Source organism: Watersipora subatra, chromosome 1 (assembly GCF_963576615.1).
Source record: "Watersipora subatra chromosome 1, tzWatSuba1.1, whole genome shotgun sequence".
Lineage (NCBI taxonomy): Eukaryota > Metazoa > Bryozoa > Gymnolaemata > Cheilostomatida > Watersiporidae > Watersipora > Watersipora subatra.
The window spans coordinates 61,938,725-61,966,638 of record NC_088708.1 but is presented as its reverse complement, the minus strand read 5'-3'; the positions used below and the strand labels follow the sequence as shown (position 1 = coordinate 61,966,638).

At 30.6% G+C, this 27,914-nt stretch overlaps 1 protein-coding gene across 1 annotated transcript in view; it reads left to right on the top strand.

Moving 5' to 3' along the window:
- Positions 1-27,376, top strand: part of LOC137390001 (receptor-type tyrosine-protein phosphatase epsilon-like) — a 53,434-nt gene extending 26,058 nt beyond the window's left edge. Inside the window, exons 4-8 of the mRNA XM_068076221.1 lie at positions 14,367-14,489; positions 15,377-15,508; positions 16,460-16,596; positions 26,407-26,542; positions 27,302-27,376. Coding sequence (XP_067932322.1) covers positions 14,367-14,489; positions 15,377-15,508; positions 16,460-16,596; positions 26,407-26,542; positions 27,302-27,376 — 603 coding nt within the window. The remainder of the gene's footprint in view (positions 1-14,366; positions 14,490-15,376; positions 15,509-16,459; positions 16,597-26,406; positions 26,543-27,301) is intronic.
- Positions 27,377-27,914: the final 538 nt, after the last annotated feature.

The window sequence follows — 27,914 nt, the reverse complement described above, 5'->3', positions numbered from 1 at the left end:
CGTCAACATACAGTATATTACTTTTTAGTCTGTGTACTGTATAGTAGCTGTAATACAAGTCACTATCTTGTCTACATACAGTATATTATTCTTTAGTCTGTATACTGTATAGTAGCTGTAATATAAGTGACTATTTTGTCAACATACAGTATATTACTCTTTAGTCTGTATACTGTATAGAAGCTGTTATATAAGTGACTATTTTGTCTACATACAGTATATTACTCTTTAGTGTGTGTACTGTATAGTAGCAGTAATATAAATTGCTATTTTGTCTACATACAGTATGTCACTCTTTAGTTTGTATACTGTATATTAGCTGTAATATAACTGACTGTCATGTCAACATACAGTATATTACTCTTTAGTCCGTATACTGTTTAGTAGTTAGAATATGAGTGACGATCTTGTCTACATACAGTATATTACTCTTTAGTCTGTGTACTGTATAGTAGCGGTATCATAAGTTACTATCTTTTCGACATACAGTATATTACTCTTTTGCCTCTATGCTGTATAGTAGCTGTAATATAAGTTACTATCTTGTTTACATACAGTATATTACTCTTTAGTCCGTATACTGTTTAGTAGTTAGAATATGAGTGACTATCTTGTCTACATACAGTATATTACTCTTTAGTCTGTGTACTGTTTAGTAGCGGTAATATAAGTTACTATCTTGTTTACATACAGTATATTACTCTTTAGTCTGTATACTGTTTAGTAGTTGTAATATGAGTGACTATCTTGTTTACATACAGTATATTACTCTTTAGTCTGTATACTGTATAGTAACATGAATATAAACTGCTATTTGGTCTACACATAGTATGTCACTCTTTAGTCTGTATATTGTATAGTAGTTGAAATATAAGTGACTATATTGTCTACATACAGTATATGACTCTTTAGTATGTATACTGTATAGTAACTGTAATATAAGTGACTACCTTGTCTATACACAGTATATTACTCTTTAGTATATATACTGTATAGTAGCTGTAATATAAATTACTATTTTGTCAACGTGCAGTATATTACGCTTTAATCTGTGTACTGTATAGTAGTTGAAATATAAGTGACTATCTTGTCTATATACAGTTTATTACTCTTTAACCGGTATAATATATAGTACCTATAATATAAGTGACTATCTTGTCTACATACAGTTTATGACTCTTTAGTATGTATACCGTAGAATAGCTGTAATATAAGTGACTATCTTGTTTACATACAGTATATTACTCATTAGGAAATATACTGTATAGTAGCTGTAATATAAATTACTATTTTGTCAACGTGCAGTATATTACTCTTTAGTCTATATACTGTATAGTAGTTGAAATATAAGTGACTATCTTGTCTATATACAGTTTATTATTCTTTAACCGGTATAATATATAGTAGCTATAATATAAGTGACTATCTTGTCTACATACAGTATATGACTCTTTCGGATGTATACTGTATAGTAGCTGTAATATAAGTGACTAACTTGTTTACATACAGTATATTACTCTTTAGTCTATATACTGTATAGTAGCTGTAAGATAAATTACTATTTTGTCTACATACAGTATGTCACTGTTTAGTCTGTATACTGTATAGTAGCTGTTATATAAGTGACTATTTTGTCTAAGTACAGTATATCACTCTTTAGTCCGTATACTGTATGGTAGGTGTAATATGAGTGGCTATCTTGTCAACATACAGTATAATACTCTTTAGTCTGTATAGTCTATAGTAGCAATAATATAAATTACTAATTTGTCTACATACAGTATTTCACTCTTTAGTCTGTATACTGTATAATAGTTGAAATATAAATGACTATCTTGTCTATATACAGTATATTACTCTTTAGGGTGTATGCTGTATAGTAACAGTAATGTAAATTACTATTTGGTCAACATACAGTATATTACTCTTTAGTCCGTACACTGTTTAGTAGTTAGAATATGAGTGACTATCTTGTCTACATACAGTATATTACTCTTTAGTCTGTGTACTGTATAGTAGCGGTAATATAAGTTACTATCTTTTCGACATACAGTATATTACTCTTCTGCCTCTATGCTGTATAGTAGCTGTAATATAAGTTACTATCTTGTTTACATACAGTATATTACTCTTTAGTCTGTATACTGTTTAGTAGTTGTAATATGAGTGACTATCTTGTCTACTTACAGTATATTACTCTTTAGTCTGTATAGAGTATAGTAGCATGAATATAAACTGCTATTTGGTCTACACATATTATGTCACTCTTTAGTCTGTATATTGTATAGTAGTTGAAATATAAGTGACTATATTGTCTACATACAGTATATTACTCTTTAGGTAGTATACTGTATAGTAGCTCTAATATAAATTACTATTTTGTCTACAAACAGTATATTACTCTTTAGTCTGTATACTTTATAGTAATTGAAATATAAGTGACTATCTATTCTACATACAGTATAACACTCTTTAGTTTGTATACTGTATATTAGCTGTAATATAAGTGACTGTCATGTCAACATACAGTATATTACTCTTTAGTCTGTATACTGTATAGTAGCTGTAATATAAATTACTATTTTGTCTACACACAGTATGTCACTGTTTAGGCTGTATACTATATAGTAGTTGAAATATAAGTGATTATATTGTCTACATACAGTATATTACTCTTTAGTTAGTATACTGTATAGTAGCTGTAGTATAAATTACTATTTTGTCTACATACAGTATATTACTCTTTAGTCTGTATACTGTATAGTAGTTGAAATATAAGTGACTATCTAGTCTACATACAGTATATTACTCTTTAGTTTGTATACTGGATAGTAGCTGCAATATAAGTGACTACCTTGTATATATGCAGTTTATTACTCTTTAACCGGTATAATATATAGTAGCTGTAATATAAGTGACTATTTTGTCAACATGCAGTATATTACTCTTTAGTCTGTATACTGTATAGTAGTTGTAATATAACTGACTGTCATGTCAACATACCGTACATTACTCTTTAGTCTGTATACTGTATGGTAGCTGTAATATAAGTTACTATCTTGTCAACATACAGTATATTACTCTGTAGTCTGTATACTGTATAGTTTCGGTATTATAAGTGACTATTTTGTCAACATACAGTATATGACTCTTTAGTCAGTATAGTGTATAGTAGTTGTAATATAAGTGACTATCTTGTTTGCATACAGTATATTACTCTTTACCCTGTATACTGTATAGTAGCTCTCATATATATCACTATTTTGTCTACATACAGTATATCACTCTTTAGTCTGTGTACTGTATGGTATTTGTAATATAAGTGACTATTTGGTTTATATACATTATATTTCTCTTTAGTCGGTATACTGTATAGTAGCTGTAATATAAATTACTATTTTGTCTACATACAGTATGTCACTCTTTAGTCTGTGTACTGTATTGGGGCTATAATGCAAGTGACTATTTTGTCTATATACAGTATATTACTTCAAGTCTGTATACTGTATAGTAGCCGTAATATAAATTACTATTTTGTCTACATACTGTATGCCACTTTTTAGTCTGTATGCTGTATAGTAGTTGTAATATGAGTGACTTTTTTGTCTATATACATTATATTTTTCTTTAGTCGGAATACTGTATAGTAGCTGTAATATAAAGTACTATTTTGTCTACATACAGTATGTCACTCATTAGTCTGTATACTGTATAGTAGCTATAATATAAGTTACTATCTTGTCAACATACAGTATATTACTCTTTAGTCTGTGTACTGTACAGTATTTGTAATATAAGTGACTATCTTGTCTATATACATTATTTTAATCTTTGGTCTGTGTACTGTATAGGGGCTGTAATGTAAGTGACTATTTTGTCTATATACAGTATATTACTCTTTAGTCTATATACTGTATAGTAGCTGTAATATAAATTACTATTTTGTCTACATACAATATGTCACTCATTAGTCTGTATACTGTATAGTAGCTGTAATTTAAGTTACTATCTTGTCAACATACAGTATATTACTCTTTAGTGTGTGTACTGTATAGAATTTGTAATAAAAGTCACTTTCTTGTCTATATACATTATATTAATCTTTGGTCTGTGGACTGTATAGGGGCTGTAATGTAAGTGACTATTTTGTCTTTATACAGTATATTACTCTTTAGTCCATATACTGTATAGTATTTGTAATGTAAGTGACTATTTTGTCTATTCATAGTATACTACTCTTTAGTCTATATACTGTATAGTAGCTGTAATGTAAGTGACTATCTTGTCTATATACAGTATATTACCCTTTAGTGTGTATACTGTATAGTAGCTGTAATATAAGTGACTATTTGGTCAACATACAGTATATTACTCTTTAGTCTGTATACTGTATAGAAGCTGTTATATAAGTGACTATATTGTCTACATACAGTATATTTCTCTTTAGTTAGTATACTGTATAGTAGCTGTAATATAAATAACTATTTGGTCAATGTGCAGTACATTACTCTTTAGTCTGTATACTGTATAGTAGTTGAAATATAAGTGGCTATCTTGTCTATATACAGTTTATAACTGTTTGGTCCATATACTGTATAATAGCTGTAATGTAACTGACTATTTTGTCTATATACAATATATTACTCTTTAGTCTGTATACTGTATAGTAGTTGTATTATAAGTGACTGTCATGTCAACATACAGTATATTACTCTTTAGTCTGTGTACTGTATAGTAGTTGTAATATAACTGACTGTCATGTCAACATACAGTATATTACTCTTTAGTCTCTGTACTGTATAGTAGCTGTAATATAAGTTACTATCTTGTCAACATACAGTATATTACTCTGTAGTCTGTGAACTGTATAGTAGCTGTAATATAAATTACTATTTTGTCTACATACAGTATGTCACTCTTTAGTTTGTATACTGTATAGTAGCAGTAATATAAGTGACTATTTTGTCTAAATACAGTAAATTACTCTTTAGTCCGTATACCGTATAGTAGGTGTAATATAAGTGGCTATCTTGTCAATATACAGTATAATACTCTTTAGTCTGTATACTCTATAGTAGCACTAGTATAATTTACTAATTTGTCTACATACAGTATGTCACTCTTTAGTCGGTTTACTGTATAGTAGTTGAAATATAAGTGACTATCTTGTCTATATACATTATATTACTCTTTAGGGTGTATGATGTATAGTAACAGTAATATAAATTACTATTTTGTCAACATACAGTATATTACTCTTTAGTCTGTATACTGTATAGTAGTTGAATAATAAGTGACTATCTTGTCTATATACAGTTTATTACTCTTAAGTCGGTATAACATATAGAAGCTGGAATATAAGTCATTATCTTGTTTACATACAGTATAATACTCTTTAGTTTATATACTGTATCGTAGCTGTAATATAAAATACTATTTTGTCTACATACAGTATGTCACTCATTAGTCTGTATACTGTATAGTAGTTGAAGAATAAGTGACTATCTTGTCTACATACAATGTATTACTCTTTAGTTTGTATACTGTATAGTTGCGTTGTTATAAGTGACTGTCACGTCAACATACAGTATATTACTTTTTAGTCTGTGTACTGTATAGTAGCTGTAATACAAGTCACTATCTTGTCTACATACAGTATATTATTCTTTAGTCTGTATACTGTATAGTAGCTGTAATATAAGTGACTATTTTGTCAACATACAGTATATTACTCTTTAGTCTGTATACTGTATAGAAGTTGTTATATAAGTGACTATTTTGTCTACATACAGTATATTACTCTTTAGTGTGTGTACTGTATAGTAGCAGTAATATAAATTGCTATTTTGTCTACATACAGTATGTCACTCTTTAGTTTGTATACTGTATATTAGCTGTAATATAACTGACTGTCATGTCAACATACAGTATATTACTCTTTAGTCCGTATACTGTTTAGTAGTTAGAATATGAGTGACGATCTTGTCTACATACAGTATATTACTCTTTAGTCTGTGTACTGTATAGTAGCGGTATCATAAGTTACTATCTTTTCGACATACAGTATATTACTCTTTTGCCTCTATGCTGTATAGTAGCTGTAATATAAGTTACTATCTTGTTTACATACAGTATATTACTCTTTAGTCCGTATACTGTTTAGTAGTTAGAATATGAGTGACTATCTTGTCTACATACAGTATATTACTCTTTAGTCTGTGTACTGTTTAGTAGCGGTAATATAAGTTACTATCTTGTTTACATACAGTATATTACTCTTTAGTCTGTATACTGTTTAGTAGTTGTAATATGAGTGACTATCTTGTTTACATACAGTATATTACTCTTTAGTCTGTATACTGTATAGTAACATGAATATAAACTGCTATTTGGTCTACACATAGTATGTCACTCTTTAGTCTGTATATTGTATAGTAGTTGAAATATAAGTGACTATATTGTCTACATACAGTATATTACTCTTTAGTGAGTATACTGTATAGTAACTGTAATATAAAAAACTATTTTGTCTACAAACAGTATATTACTCTTTAGTCTGTATACTTTATAGTAATTGAAATATAAGTGACTATCTAGTCTACATACAGTATATCACTCTTTAGTTTGTATACTGTATATTAGCTGTAATATAAGTGACTGTCACGTCAACATACAGTATATTACTCTTTAGTCTGTATACTGTATAGTAGTTGTAATATAACTGACTGTCATGTCAACATACCGTATATTACTCTTTAGTCTGTGTACTGTATAGTAGCTGTAATGTAAGTTACTATCTTGTCAACATACAGTATATTACTCTCTAGTCTTTATACTGTATAGTTTTGGTATTATAAGTGACTATTTTGTCAACATACAGTATATGACTCTTTAGTCAGTATAGTGTATAGTAGTTGTAATATAAGTGACTATCTTGTTTGCATACAGTATATTACTCTTTACCCTGTATACTGTATAGTAGCTCTCATATATATTACTATTTTGTTTACATACAGTATGTCACTCTGTAGTCTGTGTACTGTATGGTATTTGTAATATAAGTGACTATTTGGTTTATATACATTATATTTCTCTTTAGTCGGTATACTGTATAGTAGCTGTAATATAAATTACTATTTTGTCTACATACAGTATGTCACTCTTTAGTCTGTGTACTGTATTGGGGCTATAATGCAAATGACTATTTTGTCTATGTACAGTATATTACTTCAAGTCTGTATACTGTATAGTAGCCGTAATATAAATTACTATTTTGTCTACATACTGTATGCCACTTTTTAGTCTGTATGCTGTATAGTAGTTGTAATATGAGTGACTATCTTGTCTATATACTTTATATTTCTCTTTAGTCAGTATACTGTATAGTAGCTGTAATATAAATTACTATTTTGTCTACATACAGTATGTCACTCATTAGTCTGTATACTGTATAGTAGCTATAGTATAAGTTACTATCTTGTCAACATACAGTATATTACTCTTTAGTCTGTGTACTGTACAGTATTTGTAATATAAGTGACTATCTTGTCTATATACATTATATTAATCTTTGGTCTGTGGACTGTATAGTATTTGTAATGTAAGTGACTATTTTGTCTATTCATAGTATACTACTCTTTAGTCTATATACTGTATAGTAGCTGTAATGTAAGTGACTATCTTGTCTATATACAGTATATTACCCTTTAGTCTGTATACTGTATAGTAGCTGTAATATAAGTGACTATTTCGTCAACATACAGTATATTACTCTTTAGTCTGTATACTGTATAAAAGCTGTTATATAAGTGACTATTTTGTCTACATACAGTGCATGACTCTTTAGTTTGTATAATGCATAGTTGCGGTTTTAAAAGTGACTATTTTGTCAACATGCAGTATATTACTCTTTAGTCTGTATATTGTATAGTAGTTGAAATATAAGTGACTATATTGTCTACATACAGTATATTACTCTTTAGTTAGTATACTGTATAGTAGCTGTAATATAAATAACTATTTGGTCAACGTGCAGTACATTACTCTTTAGTCTGTATACTGCATAGTAGTTGAAATATAAGTGGCTATCTTGTCTATATACAGTTTATTACTCTTTAGTCCATATACTGTATAATAGCTGTAATGTAACTGACTATTTTGTCTATATACAATATATTACTCTTTAGTCTGTATACTGTATAGTAGTTGTAATATAACCGACTGTCATGTCAACATACAGTATATTACTCTTTAGTCTCTGTACTGTATAGTAGCTGTAATATAAGTTACTATCTTGTCAACATACAGTATATTACTCTGTAGTCTGTGAACTGTATAGTAGCTGTAATATAAATTACTATTTTGTCTACATACAGTATGTCACTCTTTAGTCTGTATACTGTATAGTAGCTGTAATATAAGTGACTATTTTGTCTAAATACAGTACATTACTCTTTAGTCCGTATACCGTATAGTAGGTGTAATATAAGTGGCTATCTTGTCAACATACAGTATATTACTCTTTAGTCTGTATACTGTATAGAAGCTGTTATATAAGTGACTATTTTGTCTACATACAGTATATTACTCTTTAGTGTGTGTACTGTATAGTAGCAGTAATATAAATTGCTATTTTGTCTACATACAGTATGTCACTCTTTAGTTTGTATACTGTATATTAGCTGTAATATAACTGACTGTCATGTCAACATACAGTATATTACTCTTTAGTCTGTATACTGTTTAGTAGTTGTAGTATGAGTGACTGTCATGTCAACATACAGTATATTACTCTTTAGGGTGTATGCTGTATAGTAACAATAATATAAATTACTATTTTGTCAACATACAGTATATTACTCTTTAGTCTGTATACTGTATAGTAGTTGAATAATAAGTGACTATCTTGTCTATATACAGTTTATTACTCTTAAGTCGGTATAACATATAGTAGCTGGAATATAAGTGATTATCTTGTTTACATACAGTATAATACTCTTTAGTTTATATACTGTATCGTAGCTGCAATATCAAATGCTATTTTGTCTACATACAGTATGTCACTCATTAGTCTGTATACTGTATAGTAGTTGAAGTATAAGTGACTATCTTGTCTACATACAATGTATTACTTTTTTGTTTGTATACTGTATAGTTGCGTTGTTATAAGTGACTGTCACGTCAACATACAGTATATTACTCTTTAGTCTGTGTACTGTATAGTAGCTGTAATACAAGTCACTATCTTGTCTACATACAGTATATTATTCTTTAGTCTGTATACTGTATAGTAGCTGTAATATAAGTGACTATTTTGTCTATACACAGTATATTACTCTTTAGTCTGTATACTGTATAGTAGTTGTATTATAAGTGACTGTCATGTCAACATACAGTATATTACTCTTTAGTCTGTGTACTGTATATTAGCGGTAATATAATTTACTATCTTTTCAACATACAGTACATTATTTTTTTGCCGGTATGCCGTATAGTAGCTGTAATATAAATTACTATCTTGTTTACGTACAGTATATTACTTTTTAGTCTGTATACCGTTTAGTAGTTGTAATATGAGTGACTTTCTTGTCTTCATACAGTATATTACACTTTAGTCTGTGTACTGTATAGTAGCAGTAATATAAATTGCTATTTTGTCTACATACAGTATGTCACTCTTTAGTTTGTATACTGTATATTAGCTGTAATGTAACTGACTGTCATGTCAACATACGGTATATTACTCTTTAGTCTGTATACTGTATAGTAGCTGTAATATAAATTACTGTTTTGTCTACACACAGTATGTCACTATTTAGGCTGTATATTGTATAGTAGTTGAAATATAAGTGACTATATTGTCTACATACAGTATATTACTTTTTAGTTAGTATACTGCATAGTAGCTGTAATATAAATTACTATTTTGTCTACATACACTATGTCACTCTTTGGTTTGTATAGTGTATAGTAGTTGAAATATAAGTGACTGTATTGTCTACATACAGTATATTACTCTTTAGTTAGTATTCTGTATAGTAGCTGTAATATAAATTACTATTTTGTTTACATACAGTATATTACTCTTTACTCTGTATACTGTATAGTAGATGTAATATAAGTGACTGTTTTGTCTATATACAGTATATTACTTTTTAGTCTGTATACTGTATAGTAGCTGTAATATAAATTACTATTTTGTGTACATACACTATGTCACTCTTTGGTCTGTATACTGTATAGTAGTTGAAATATAAGTGACTATATTGTCCACATACAGTATATTACTCTTTAGTTGGTATTCTGTATAGTAGCTGTAATATAAATTACTATTTTGTTTACATACAGTATATTACTCTTTACTCTGTATACTGTATAGTAGATGTAATATAAGCGACTGTTTTGTCTATATACAGTATAATACTTTTTAGTCTGTATACTGTATAGTAGCTGTAATATAAATTACTATTTTGTCTACATACAGTATGTCACATTTTAGTTTGTATATTGTATAGTATTTGTAATATTAGTGACTATCTTGTCTATATACGTTATATTAATCTTTAGTCTGTGTACTGTTTAGGGGCTGGAATGTATGTGACTATTTTGTCAATATACAGTATATTACTCTTTAGTCTATATACTGTATAGTAGCTGTAATATAAGTGACTATTTTGTTTATATGCAGTATATTACTCTTTAGTTTGTATACTGTATAGTAGTTGACATATAAGTGACTATCTTGTTTATATACAGTATATTACTATTTAGGGTGTATGCTGTATAGTAACAGTAATATAAATTACTATTTTGTCTACATACAGTATGTCACTCTCTAGTCTTTCTACTGTATAGTAGTTGTAATATAATTGACTCCCTTGTCTATATACAGTTTGTTATTCTTTAGTCGGTATAATGTATAGTAGCTATAATATAAGTTACTATCTTGTCAACATACAGTATGTTACTCTCTAGTCTGTATACTGTATAGTAACTGTAACATAAATGACTATTTTGGCTACATACATTATATTACTCTTTAGTATGTATAATGTATAGTTTATCTAATCTTAGTGACTATTTTGTTTTTATACAGTGTCTTAAGGCCGGCCACACGTATCGTGTAATTTCAACTAATCTGGGAAATTCCATTCGTACAAAATTTTTGACCTGCCACACGGAGTTTCCCCACCACGGATTCGTACGAAACTAACTTTCAACTAGGCAATCATAACGCGGTGATAAATTGAAGCCGATTCCGTTTCAATCATTTGCTTCAGTACAAACATGCGGGTCAGATCTAAAAAAGGTGACGATTTGTGAGTTTCTAGTCGCAATTCCTAATTACTAAAATCGGTTGCGGAATGTACACGTAAATACATTTCGGGACCTACAATATAACTGCGCGTTATTAAGGTCGTTTCTACGCAACTACAAAACTCCTAATGCCAGTTGCGCTGAGTAGTTGTAGTAGGCTGTTGTTGTAAATGGTTTTAGTATACTTTTGAATAGAGCTTGTACATTGATAATTTTATTACGAACTATTATGTACGTACTACATTGCAAAACGGTTATTTTGTATGACTACAGCAGGTTTTGGCTTGCCCACAAAACCGTTTTACTTTTTCTTCTAATTACAATACAAATTTGAACCTGACTTTTCAGCAATTATTAGTCTAGCTACAAAACAGTTATATTTCTATTAAATAAATCCATTATGGCCATGGTACTACTGATTACATATAATCGCCAACACAGCATGCAGTTTTCAAACCGAGTTAGGAACTGCGGGCTAGAAACTCGCAAATCGTTATCTTTTATAGATCTGACCAAACACGCGCAAAAGAAGACGACCTTCAACATTCAACTAACCTTTTCAACCGACCAATCAAACAACGTTTCGTAGGAATTTCTGACGTATCGTCCTATTCAGGATTCGTTCATCGTGCGCAACCAACGATTGGCGAATTCGTCCAAATGTCAATTCGTACGAATCGTTTCGTCCAAATTTCGCCGATTTCGTGAGAATTTTGTCTCGTGTGGCCCTACCTTTACTCTTCAATCTATATACTGTATAGTAGCTGTAATATAAGGGACTATTTTGTCTATATACATTATATTACTCTTTAGTCCATATTCTGTATAGTAACTGTAATATAAGTGATTATTCTGGCTACATACAGTATATTACTCTTTAGCATGTATACTGTATAGTATATGTAATCTAAGTGACTATTTTGTCTCTATACAGTATATTACTCTTTAGTCTGTATACTGTATAGTAGCTAAAATAGAAGTGAGTATCTGGTCTATGTACAGTACATTACTCTTTAGTCTGTGTACTGTCTAGTGGCTGTAATGTAAGTGAGTACCTTGTGTAGATATAGTATAATAATCTGTGGTCTGTATGCTGTATAACATCCAAACACAGGAACTAAGTTTTTCTCTTCCTAATTTAAGTTCGGAGAAAGACAGATGTCCTGATATGCATGTAAAAGCTGAAAACTTTATCTAAATATTGAATTTTATTGAAGCTTCCATTGATTGGTGTTGCTGGTTGTCCTCATTTTCTAAATTTATTGAAGATATTCCTTTTCCAGCGCAATTTTTATCAACCATGAATATTGTACAAAATGCTACAACCAGTTTTTTCTGTAGTACAGTTACTATACACACTATTCTTGTAAGTTACCAAATTGATGTGCCTCAATGTGTAGAATTTGGCGTTTTTATTACAGATTTTGCTATATAATTTATACTTGTTTTCACTTTGTTTTCATTTTCTTTGAAAAATAAGGTTGCTGCAAAAGTCTATCACGTCTCCTCAGGTTTCATCAGCTTTTTATTGACAGTTCCCTGAGTACTTCATTTCATTGTAGATTTTTTTCCTTTTTTTCTTTTATTCTAGTAATTAGTTTTCTTTTAGACTTCTTATTTTTTTGCCTCTTACCACATAGTGAAAATATACACTTTAAATAATAACTTTTTTATTCGTTACTGTTCAAGGTTGCCATACCTTTAACCTCTTTAAAAATTTGGTTAAGTCAATTTCTGTATCATTGTAATTTCTTGATAGCTGACTAATAGAAGAGTTTTAGGAAATAGTGTAAGGATTTTTATACAGTTTAATCAGGATTTTACATCACAAACTGTTCTGAAATGTTGTGTCACAATCAAATTGTTTGAATTCCGAAACAAATTTTTTTATCAAAAATATTTTAAGTAATGTTAATTTACTTCAAAACTATAAAACAGCTTTTCAACAAGTTTTATAATAGTTTATATCATCAACTACATGTTAAGAAACCATATAAGTTATAAAGCACACTAAATCTCTTATAAATCTTTTTCTTATGGGAAGGTTAGGAATGTATTAACATGTCAGTCGCCACCTGTATTCTATCTGAATTTTGAGTAAAGTTATGGTAGAATAGGTTATGTATTCTATTAAAATATAAAAAGTTATACTAATCCACTATGCGAAACACAATTTTCAGTCATCATGTCCTACACCACAACAAGCATGTCTGTTATATACCGTATTTTATCAAAGATAATGAGAGTGTAATTTGGCTACCGACAATAACTATTGGGTATTTCCAGTTTATTCCATGAATGTTTGAGCCATAGTTTTTTCAGCAGTCATAGCAAAAATTCTCTCAACTTTTTTTCCGCTTTTTATTGCTCAAATTTTACATAATTCAAAAAACAATGTGAGAGTGTTGTTTGTTTTAACCCGAAAAAGCTTTTCTTTTTGCTGAATAGGTTTGGTGTAAAGCACTTAACCACGATGCTTGATGCTTTTTAAGTTTAAAATGTAGTCCATCATTATACTGCACATCTGCTAGAATTTATTTGCCAAGCAGTATTCAAGACAGGCGATAAAATAGACAGCTTTCAGACTGAAAAAGCATAATTGGGCTCATGGTATATAATGATGAGAATGTGGTTAAATTCTAGCTAGTTCAAATTATATATCTTTTGATCAAACTGTTTGTTGGGGTACGTAAATTGAAGTTTGGTTGTTATTTGTTACTGGCTCTGAATTGGTAGGCCTATTTATTTATTTTATTATAGTATTTTACTCATCATTAGTTTTAATCTGTATAGGCTCGCCCATTCCTAACTATACAACTGTGGTCATGCAAACTACACAAATTACTAGGCATGTGTTTATCACATTGCGCTAGGGTTTAATGTGTTACACTATGTTGTTGTATGTACAGAGGGTATTATTATTATAGTGTAAAACCCACATCTTCTGTTATATTGTGGTTGTGTTCATCTGAACTTCATGCATTTCACGAAATGAGATGAGCTCAGCATGAAATTTGGTGGGTATGTATTTTCTGGCATTTTTATCACAGACTTACCATACAAAGTCTGGTTTCATTGTCACACAGACACCCCTCGCCCATACAGAGCATGACTTTTGGAATATGCTACTCATGAGAGAGTCTGCTGTGATAGTCCACCTTAACAACAATGAGGTGAACCTTTTTAAAAATAGTTTTGTGATTGAGCCTGGTGTAAACACACTTGAACTGCCCCTATGATGGTAGAGTTTATTGCGCTAATAAACATATTAAGTGTTCTATGTTTACTAAAATGGTCAGACATCTTATCACATATAATTGTTAGTATTGTAGTTACTCGTTACTCTTTTTAAACGCTTCACCCAGTAATATAAAACAAACTCCTTTATAGATTCACAATTATTCCTCTGACTAAACATCATATATTTCTCTTTTCATCACTGAACTAAAACTGAACGTGTATAAACAGGTGTACAGATGAATATCTAGAGACTATAAACAGGTATAGAGATGATTATCTAGAGACTATAAACAGGCGTAGAGACGAATATCTAGAGACTATAAACATGAGTAGAGATGAATATCTAGAGACTATAAACATGCGTAGAGATGAATATCTAGAGATCATAACCAGGTTTAGAGATAAATTTACAATTTAAATTTTTTATATAATTCAAATCATCTCTACTAAAAGATGTTAATGGATAGTTATTAGAGTAGGTTAATTTGATTTTCAGTCAATTTTTTACACAGTGCCAACATCTTGCATCACTTAAAATTGATCCCAATGAACAACATTATTATAATTTTAAACTTCATGTGAAGTATTAAATACGGTCTATACTTTACTTGTTACAACATCTTTTACTTCTTTTGGTCACTATCCAAAGTATGTAATTTTTTCTCATATGTAAAGTTTTTATCATATATGCCAATCATCAATCTTCAAAGAGGCAAACTTTAAAATTTAGAAACGGGGAAAGAGTAAAATAACACTCTACTTTTTATAAACATGAACAATAGCTTTTGGATATGTTATCAAACCATCTCCTGTTTTTTAGGATGAGCAAGCGTACTGGCCATATGAACCAGAAACCCAGACCGCTATCAGAGACATAACTGTGCAATGTGTACACCGCATTTTAGGATCTGATGGCTGCTCAGAAACAGAACTCTGTGTTGTACAGCAAGGAGTAAGTTTCTTGGCATTCATATAGAGATATGGTATTATGGAATTAGGGTTTGTGGGCAGTCTCAGATTTGTAGAACACTACTTCAACCTTTCAGTTATATACAACTTGCGAATTTTACTCCTGAACTACCAGTCACTATGATAATGTTTAACTTGGCTCTTTTTAACACTGTAGAAGTTAGAGTTGCTAAGTAGGTACCACTTCGAAAAACATTACAGATCTTGGTCTAGAATCTTAATGACTCTTTCACAACTTTTTTTCTGGTATGATAAAGACAGTTTAGATACAAGTTGCATTACAAAAGTTTTGCTCACTTTTAGATCTGTTATCAGACTACTGTTAAGGACTGACAATTCCTGGTGTCCATTTTATATTGTTTATGGATCTTCATCAACTTCTATTTCCTTCATTAACTCCTCCCTAGTTTGTATCTTTTACTACTCTCTCCCTCATGTTTATTTATTTCATTTGCTAACCATTTCTTACCTATTCTACTATTTTCTTCTTGAATTTTACCATTCTCATTTATTTACTGACTTTGAGCTTGTCCATTCACTTTTTTATAGACTACTCTCTGCACCTCCACTTTCCTGACCAATTATTTCATGACCTTTTATATTTGTTTTTTAGATTTTTCACCTACCAATGAGCACATGCTTTTTGCATTTCTTTTTGTCATTATCATTTATTTTAATTTGATCTTTCTACTGTGAATGTTCGTTTTGACATTTCTAGTGTGTGCAAATATACTTTTAGCAGCTCATTTCACTCTTACTGACTCTGCATAGATTTTGAGTTTATCTCTGATTAAACCAGTATTTTGGACTAAACCAGGCACCTTATTTTCCATCCTTGAATGTGTCGTAATAAGCATAATAATGTGTCACAAAACCTAAATTCTTTCTAATACCTGTTGTGTACCATTAATTATTATCTTTAATGAAATTACAGAAATATTTTGATGTCCTGCTAATTGAGTTGCAATTGCCAAATGGAGAGTTGCCTAGCACCACCCAGCTATTAACTCTGTGTCGCAAGATTGAAAGATATGCTTCCTCTTCTCGATATACTATGACTATACGGTGCAGGTATTTTACTAGTTCATTCCTTACTCATAACTATACAGTGCAGGTATTTTACTAGTTCATTCCTTACTCATTACTATACACTGCACATGTTTTACTGGTTCACTCCTTACTCATAACTATACAGTGCAGGTATTTTACTAGTTCATTCCTTACTCATTACTATACAGTGCAGGTATGTTACTAGTTCATTCCTTACTGATTACTATACAGTGCAGGTATTTTACTAATTCATTCCTTACTCATAACTATACAGTGCAGGTATTTTACTAGTTCAATTCTTATTCATAACTATACAGTGCAAGTATTTTACTAGTTCATTCCTTACTCATTACTATACAGTGCAGATATTTTACTAGTTCATTCCTTACTCATTACTATACAGTGCAGATATTTTACTAGTTTATTCCTTACTCATTACTATACAGTGCAGGTATTTTACTAGTTCATTCCTTACTCATAACCATACAGTGCAGGTATTTTACCAATTCATTCCTTACTCATTACTATACAGTGCAGGTATTTTACTAGTTCATTCCTTACTCATTACTATACAGTGCAGGTATTTTACTAGTTCATTCCTTACTCATTACTATACAGTGCAGGTATTGTACTAGTTCAGTCCTTACTCATTACTATACAGTGCAGATATTTTACTAGTTCATTCCTTACTCATTACTATACAGTGCAGATATTTTACTAGTTCATTCCTTACTCATTACTATACAGTGCAGGTATTTTACTAGTTCATTCCTTACTCATTACTATACAGTGCAGATATTTTACTAGTTCATTCCTTACTCATTACTATACACTGTACATATTTTACTAGTTCACTCCTTACTCATTACTAAACACTGCACATATTTTACTAGTTCATTCCTTACTCATAACTATACACTGCAGATATTTTACTAGTTCAATTATCATTCATAACTATACAGTGCAGGTATTTTACTAGTTCATTCCTTACTCATTACTATACACTGTACATATTTTACTAGTTCATTCCTTACTCATTACTATACAGTGCAGGTATTTTACTAGTTCATTCCTTACTCATTACTATACAGTGCAGGTATTTTACTAGTTCATTCCTTACTCATTACTATACAGTGCAGGTATTTTACTAGTTCATTCCTTACTCATTACTATACAGTGAAGGTATTTTACTAGTTCATTCCTTATTCATTACTATACAGTGCAGGTATTTTACTAGTTCACTCCTCACTCATTACTATACAGTGCAGGTATTTTACTAGTTCATTCCTTACTCATTACTATACAGTGCAGGTATTTTACTAGTTCATTCCTTACTCATTACTATACAGTGCAGGTATTTTACTAGTTCATTCCTTACTCATTACTATACAGTGCAGATATTTTACTAGTTCATTCCTTACTCATTACTATACACTGTACATATTTTACTAGTTCACTCCTTACTCATTACTAAACACTGCACATATTTTACTAGTTCATTCCTTACTCATAACTATACACTGCAGATATTTTACTAGTTCAATTATCATTCATAACTATACAGTGCAGGTATTTTACTAGTTCATTCCTTACTCATTACTATACACTGTACATATTTTACTAGTTCATTCCTTACTCATTACTATACAGTGCAGATATTTTACTAGTTCATTCCTTACTCATTACTATACAGTGCAGGTATTTTACTAGTTCATTCCTTACTCATTACTATACAGTGCAGGTATTTTACTAGTTCATTCCTTACTCATTACTATACAGTGAAGGTATTTTACTAGTTCATTCCTTATTCATTACTATACAGTGCAGGTATTTTACTAGTTCACTCCTTACTCATTACTATACAGTGCAGGTATTTTACTAGTTCATTCCTTACTCATTACTATACAGTGCAGGTATTTTACTAGTTCATTCCTTACTCATTACTATACAGTGAAGGTATTTTACTAGTTCATTCCTTACTTATTACTATACAGTGCAGGTATTTTACTAGTTCATTCCTTACTCATTACTATACAGTGCAGGTATTTTACTAGTTCATTCCTTACTCATTACTATACAGTGAAGGTATTTTACTAGTTCATTCCTTATTCATTACTATACAGTGCAGGTATTTTACTAGTTCACTCCTTACTCATTACTATACAGTGCAGGTATTTTACTAGTTCATTCCTTACTCATTACTATACAGTGCAGATATTTTACTAGTTCATTCCTTATTCGTAACTGTACAGTGCAGGTATTTTACTAGTTCATTCCTTACTTATTACTATACAGTGCAGGTATTTTACTAGTTCATTCCTTACTCATTACTATACAGTGCAGGTATTTTACTAGTTCATTCCTTACTCATTACTATACAGTGAAGGTATTTTACTAGTTCATTCCTTATTCATTACTATACAGTGCAGGTATTTTACTAGTTCACTCCTTACTCATTACTATACAGTGCAGGTATTTTACTAGTTCATTCCTTACTCATTACTATACAGTGCAGATATTTTACTAGTTCATTCCTTATTCGTAACTGTACAGTGCAGGTATTTTACTAGTTCATTCCTTACTCATTACTATACAGTGCAGGTATTTTACTAGTTCATTCCTTACTCATTACTATACAGTGCAGGTATTTTACTAGTTCATTCCTTACTCATTACTATACAGTGAAGGTATTTTACTAGTTCATTCCTTACTGATTACTATACAGTGCAGATATTTTACTAGTTCATTCCTTACTCATTACTATACACTGCACATATTTTACTAGTTCATTCCTTACTCATTACTATACAGTGCAGATATTTTACTAGTTCATTCCTTACTCATTACTATACACTGTACATATTTTACTAGTTCACTCCTTACTCATTACTATACACTGCACATATTTTACTAGTTCATTCCTTACTCATTACTATACAGTGCAGATATTTTACTAGTTCATTCCTTACTCATTACTATACACTGCACATATTTTACTAGTTCATTCCTTACTCATTACTATACAGTGCAGATATTTTACTAGTTCATTCCTTACTCATTACTATACACTGTACATATTTTACTAGTTCACTCCTTACTCATTACTATACACTGCACATATTTTACTAGTTCATTCCTTATTCATTACTATACAGTGCAGGTATTTTACTAGTTCATTCCTTACTCATTACTATGCAGTGCGGGTATTTTACTAATTCATTCCTTACTCATTACTATACACTGTACATATTTTACTAGTTCACTCCTTACTCATTACTATACACTGCACATATTTTACTAGTTCATTCTTTACTCCTTACTATACAGTGCAGGTATTTTACTAGTTCATTCCTTATTCATTACTATACAGTGCAGGTATTTTACTAGTTCATTCCTTATTCATTACTATACAGTGCAGGTATTTTACTAGTTCATTCCTTACTCATTACTATGCAGTGCGGGTATTTTACTAATTCATTCCTTACTCATTACTATACAGTGTAGATATTTTACTAGTTCATTCCTTACTCATTATTATACACTGTACATATTTTACTAGTTCACTCCTTACTCATTACTATACACTGCACATATTTTACTAGTTCACTCCTTACTCATTACTATACACTGCACATATTTTACTAGTTCATTCTTTACTCCTTACTATACAGTGCAGGTATTTTACTAGTTCATTCCTTATTCATTACTATACAGTGCAGGTATTTTACTAGTTCATTCCTTATTCATTACTATACAGTGCAGGTATTTTACTAGTTCATTCCTTACTCATTACTATATAGTGCAGGTATTTTACTAGTTCATTCCTTACTCATTACTATACAGTGCAGGTATTTTACTAGTTCATTCCTTACTCATTACTATACAGTGAAGGTATTTTACTAGTTCATTCCTTACTTATTACTATACAGTGCAGGTATTTTACTAGTTCATTCCTTACTCATTACTATACAGTGCAGGTATTTTACTAGTTCATTCCTTACTCATTACTATACAGTGAAGGTATTTTACTAGTTCATTCCTTATTCATTACTATACAGTGCAGGTATTTTACTAGTTCACTCCTTACTCATTACTATACAGTGCAGGTATTTTACTAGTTCATTCCTTACTCATTACTATACAGTGCAGATATTTTACTAGTTCATTCCTTATTCGTAACTGTACAGTGCAGGTATTTTACTAGTTCATTCCTTACTTATTACTATACAGTGCAGGTATTTTACTAGTTCATTCCTTACTCATTACTATACAGTGCAGGTATTTTACTAGTTCATTCCTTACTCATTACTATACAGTGAAGGTATTTTACTAGTTCATTCCTTATTCATTACTATACAGTGCAGGTATTTTACTAGTTCACTCCTTACTCATTACTATACAGTGCAGGTATTTTACTAGTTCATTCCTTACTCATTACTATACAGTGCAGATATTTTACTAGTTCATTCCTTATTCGTAACTATACAGTGCAGGTATTTTACTAGTTCATTCCTTACTCATTACTATGCAGTGCGGGTATTTTACTAATTCATTCCTTACTCATTACTATACACTGTACATATTTTACTAGTTCACTCCTTACTCATTACTATGCAGTGCGGGTATTTTACTAATTCATTCCTTACTCATTACTATACAGTGCAAGTATTTTACTAGTTCATTCCTTACTCATTACTATACAGTGCAGGTATTTTACTAGTTCATTCCTTATTCATTACTATACAGTGCAGATATTTTACTAGTTCATTCCTTACTCATTACTATACACTGTACATATTTTACTAGTTCACTCCTTACTCATTACTATACACTGCACATATTTTACTAGTTCATTCTTTACTCCTTACTATACAGTGCAGATATTTTACTAGTTCATTCCTTACTCATTACTATACAGTGCAGATATTTTACTAGTTCATTCCTTACTCATTACTATACACTGTACATATTTTACTAGTTCACTCCTTACTCATTACTATACACTGCACATATTTTACTAGTTCAATCCTTACTCATTACTATACAGTGCAGATATTTTACTAGTTCATTCCTTACTCATTACTATACAGTGCAGATATTTTACTAGTTCATTCCTTACTCATTACTATACACTGTACATATTTTACTAGTTCACTCCTTACTCATTACTATACACTGCACATATTTTACTAGTTCATTCCTTACTCATTACTATACACTGTACATATTTTACTAGTTCACTCCTTACTCATTACTATACACTGCACATATTTTACTAGTTCATTCCTTACTCATTACTATACAGTGCAGATATTTTACTAGTTCATTCCTTACTCATTACTATACACTGTACATATTTTCCTAGTTCACTCCTTACTCATTACTATACACTGCACATATTTTACTAGTTCATTCTTTACTCCTTACTATACAGTGCAGGTATTTTACTAGTTCATTCCTTACTCATTACTATACAGTGCAGGTATTTTACTAGTTCATTCCTTATTCATTACTATACACTGTACATATTTTATTAGTTCACTCCTTACTCATTACTATACACTGCACATATTTTACTAGTTCATTCCTTACTCATTACTATACAGTGCAGGTATTTTACTAGTTCATTCCTTACTCATTACTATACAGTGCAGATATTTTACTAGTTCATTCCTTACTCATTACTATACACTGTACATATTTTATTAGTTCACTCCTTACTCATTACTATACACTGCACATATTTTACTAGTTCATTCCTTACTCATTACTATACAGTGCAGGTATTTTACTAGTTCATTCCTTACTCATAACCATACAGTGCAGGTATTTTACCAGTTCATTCCTTACTCATTACTGTACAGTGCAGGTATTTTACTAGTTCATTCCTTACTCATTACTATACAGTGCAGGTATTTTACTAGTTCATTCCTTATTCGTAACTGTACAGTGCAGGTATTTTACTAGTTCATGCCTTACTGATTACTATACACTGTACATATTTTACTAGTTCACTCCTTACTCATTACTATACAGTGCAGGTATTTTACTAGTTCATTCCTTATTCGTAACTGTACAGTGCAGGTATTTTACTAGTTCATTCCTTACTTATTACTATACAGTGCATGTATTTTACTAGTTCATTCCTTACTCATTGCTATACAGTGCAGATATTTTACTAGTTCATTCCTTACTCATAACTATACAGTGCAGATATTTTACTAGTTCATTCCTTACTCATTACTATACAGTGCAGGTATTTTACTAGTTCATTCCTTATTCATTACTATACAGTGCAGATATTTTACTAGTTCATTCCTTACTCATTACTATACACTGTACATATTTTACTAGTTCACTCCTTACTCATTACTATACACTGCACATATTTTACTAGTTCATTCTTTACTCCTTACTATACAGTGCAGATATTTTACTAGTTCATTCCTTACTCATTACTATACAGTGCAGATATTTTACTAGTTCATTCCTTACTCATTACTATACACTGTACATATTTTACTAGTTCACTCCTTACTCATTACTATACACTGCACATATTTTACTAGTTCATTCCTTACTCATTACTATACAGTGCAGATATTTTACTAGTTCATTCCTTACTCATTACTATACAGTGCAGATATTTTACTAGTTCATTCCTTACTCATTACTATACAGTGCAGATATTTTACTAGTTCATTCCTTACTCATTACTATACACTGTACATATTTTACTAGTTCACTCCTTACTCATTACTATACACTGCACATATTTTACTAGTTCATTCCTTACTCATTACTATACAGTGCAGATATTTTACTAGTTCATTCCTTACTCATTACTATACAGTGCAGATATTTTACTAGTTCATTCCTTACTCATTACTATACACTGTACATATTTTACTAGTTCACTCCTTACTCATTACTATACACTGCACATATTTTACTAGTTCATTCCTTACTCATTACTATACACTGTACATATTTTACTAGTTCACTCCTTACTCATTACTATACACTGCACATATTTTACTAGTTCATTCCTTACTCATTACTATACAGTGCAGATATTTTACTAGTTCATTCCTTACTCATTACTATACACTGTACATATTTTACTAGTTCACTCCTTACTCATTACTATACACTGCACATATTTTACTAGTTCATTCTTTACTCCTTACTATACAGTGCAGGTATTTTACTAGTTCATTCCTTACTCATTACTATACAGTGCAGGTATTTTACTAGTTCATTCCTTATTCATTACTATACACTGTACATATTTTATTAGTTCACTCCTTACTCATTACTATACACTGCACATATTTTACTAGTTCATTCCTTACTCATTACTATACAGTGCAGGTATTTTACTAGTTCATTCCTTACTCATTACTATACAGTGCAGATATTTTACTAGTTCATTCCTTACTCATTACTATACACTGTACATATTTTATTAGTTCACTCCTTACTCATTACTATACACTGCACATATTTTACTAGTTCATTCCTTACTCATTACTATACAGTGCAGGTATTTTACTAGTTCATTCCTTACTCATAACCATACAGTGCAGGTATTTTACCAGTTCATTCCTTACTCATTACTGTACAGTGCAGGTATTTTACTAGTTCATTCCTTACTCATTACTATACAGTGCAGGTATTTTACTAGTTCATTCCTTATTCGTAACTGTACAGTGCAGGTATTTTACTAGTTCATTCCTTACTTATTACTATACAGTGCAGGTATTTTACTAGTTCATGCCTTACTGATTACTATACACTGTACATATTTTACTAGTTCACTCCTTACTCATTACTATACAGTGCAGGTATTTTACTAGTTCATTCCTTATTCGTAACTGTACAGTGCAGGTATTTTACTAGTTCATTCCTTACTTATTACTATACAGTGCAGATATTTTACTAGTTCACTCCTTACTCATTACTATACAGTGCAAGTATTTTACTAGTTCATTCCTTACTGATTACTATACAGTGCAGGTATAATACTAATTCATTCCTTACTCATAACTATACAGTGCAGGTATTTTACTAGTTCAATTCTTATTCGTAACTATACAGTGCAAGTATTTTACTAGTTCATTCCTTACTCATAACTATACAGTGCAGATATTTTACTAGTTCATTTCTTACTCATTACTATACAGTGCAGATATTTTACTAGTTCATTTCTTACTCATTACTATACAGTGCAGATATTTTACTAGTTCATTCCTTACTCATTACTATACAGTGCAGATATTTCACTAGTTCATTCTTTACTCATTACTATACAGTGCAGATATTTTACTAGTTCATTCCTTACTCATTACTATACAGTGCAGATATTTCACTAGTTCATTCTTTACTCATTACTATACAGTGCAGATATTTTACTAGTTCATTCCTTACTCATTACTATACAGTGCAGATATTTTACTAGTTCATTTCTTACTCATTACTATACAGTGCAGATATTTTACTAGTTCATTCCTTACTCATTACTATACAGTGCAGATATTTCACTAGTTCATTCTTTACTCATTACTATACAGTGCAGATATTTTACTAGTTCATTCCTTACTCATTACTATACAGTGCAGATATTTTACTAGTTCATTCCTTACTCATTACTATACAGTGCAGATATTTCACTAGTTCATTCTTTACTCATTACTATACACTGCAAGTATTTTACTAGTTCATTCCTTACTCATTACTATACAGTGCAGATATTTTACTAGTTCATTCCTTACTCATTACTATACAGTGCAGATATTTTACTAGTTCATTTCTTACTCATTACTATACAGTGCAGATATTTCACTAGTTCATTCTTTACTCATTACTATACAGTGCAGATATTTTACTAGTTCATTCCTTACTCATTACTATACAGTGCAGATATTTCACTAGTTCATTCCTTACTCATTACTATACAGTGTAGATATTTTACTAGTTCATTCCTTACTCATTACTATACAGTGCAGGTATTTTACTAGTTCATTCCTTACTCATAACCATACAGTGCAGGTATTTTACCAATTCATTCCTTACTCATTACTATATAGTGCAGGTATTTTACTAGTTCATTCCTTACTCATTACTATACAGTGCAGGTATTTTACTAGTTCATTCCTTACTCATAACCATACAGTGCAGGTATTTTACCAATTCATTCCTTACTCATTACTATATAGTGCAGGTATTTTACTAGTTCATTCCTTACTCATAACCATACAGTGCAGGTATTTTACCAATTCATTCCTTACTCATTACTATATAGTGCAAGTATTTTACTAGTTCATTCCTTACTCATTACTATACAGTGCAGGTATGTTACTAGTTCATTCCTTACTCATTACTATACAGTGCAGGTATTTTACTAGTTCATTCCTTACTCATTACTATACAGTGCAGGTATTTTACTAGTTCATTCCTTACTCATAACCATACAGTGCAGGTATTTTACCAATTCATTCCTTACTCATTACTATACAGTGCAGGTATTTTACTAGTTCATTCCTTACTCATAACCATACAGTGCAGGTATTTTACCAATTCATTCCTTACTCATTACTATATAGTGCAGATATTTTACTAGTTCATTCCTTACTCATTACTATACAGTGTAGGTATTTTACTAGTTCATTCCTTACTCATTACTATACAGTGCAGGTATTTTACTAGTTCATTCCTCACTTAAACATTAAACAATGCTAGTAATTTACTTTTTCTCTCCATTTCAATTTATTACTAGTGTTAACATCCATCTCCATTACATAATAGCAGATTCATCAATTTGTATTTTAGCAATGGTAGCAGATTGAGTGGCCTGTTTGTGGTAGCCATGAATCTTTTCTTGAGGGTTCGCATTGAACAGGAAGTAGATATCGTTCTGGAAGTTAAGTTGGCCCGGCGGAGTCGACCAGAGTTCATAAGTGACTTTGTGAGTACCAAAGATATTATGTGCCTAATGTTATAATAGAATGCTGTACACAAAACTTATCGTAACGATATTTGATTACACGTGTTAAGAGATGGACTTCAACTCTATAATTGAAAATCACTAATTGTGCTAAAACCTTTAGATTTATCTCAGCAAATAAATTCGCGAATACATAATTTTTCGTGGAAGTTTTTGCAAATTAATTGAGATCCCATAAAATGATTTTAATTGGAAAGACTAGTTGGTCCACTGTGTGACTTGTATGCAATATCATTGGCTGGTTCAAAAACCTTCAACTAAATTACAGGTAAATATGAACATTTTTGTTTTACATATAAACTTTTAGTTTAAGAGTTGCTGTATGGTGATACGCAAGGAGGTACTTGCTGCATTTTAAATTCCTCTCTCTAGCAGTTTAAGTTGTACAGCACATGTAATACACTCTTGAGGTTTTCATGTGATATATTGTGATCACTGGTCTCATTTTAAATAATTCTTTACTATCTTAAGAACTTTCGAAATGTGTTAAATGCATAACCTTGAATATGAGTATTTGATCTCAAGAAAGACCTACTGTATTAATCATAGCCTGTAGGCTAATTTGGTCTTGTTAACAATCTGCCAAATGTATGAATAGGAATACACTTATTTAGATCTGTTAAAAAAATTTGCGCTCTGCAGCCTGTGCTTTATATCCTGACTCAGAAATACAAAATTCAATGACTTGTCGTTCATGTCTGTTGCTGTTCTTTACTTCAGGCATCTTTCAACCTCCTCCATGAGTTTGTTACATCCTATCTCTCAGAGTTCAGCGAGTACTCCAACTTTAAATGACATACTGACATCTAGCACCTGCTCGTAGATGCCAAAGCACTTTTATTCCACTTGTATGTGGCACCATCATACACTTTTGCTTTTTTGTATTTACTACAAATTGTTGCTGTGTTTTATGGTCATAATTATGTTCACACTCAGACCTGACTTCCAATAGTGAATATGCATATGAAACAGCAACATGAATAAAATATTGCTATTTATGCCAATTATCCTCTTACGATGTTTACTAGCAATTTTTAAACCTGTTCTTATGTAATTTATGATTTTTATCTAAATGTTCAACTATATAACATGTTTTCTGTAGTCTTACATTAATTAAAATATAGCTATGCATGTCATGCTCATACTCATAGTGTCAATAAATACCAATGGTGGTTAACTATATTTGAGAAAGTAGGTGACTTTTAATTGTAAATAATAGAGTCAGTCACTGCAGTGAAAACCACTTCCTCTTATGTGATTTAACCACCATAACATGAAGTATGACATTAAGCGTAACAAATCAAACAGCATTCTCTATTTATGGAACCTGTCA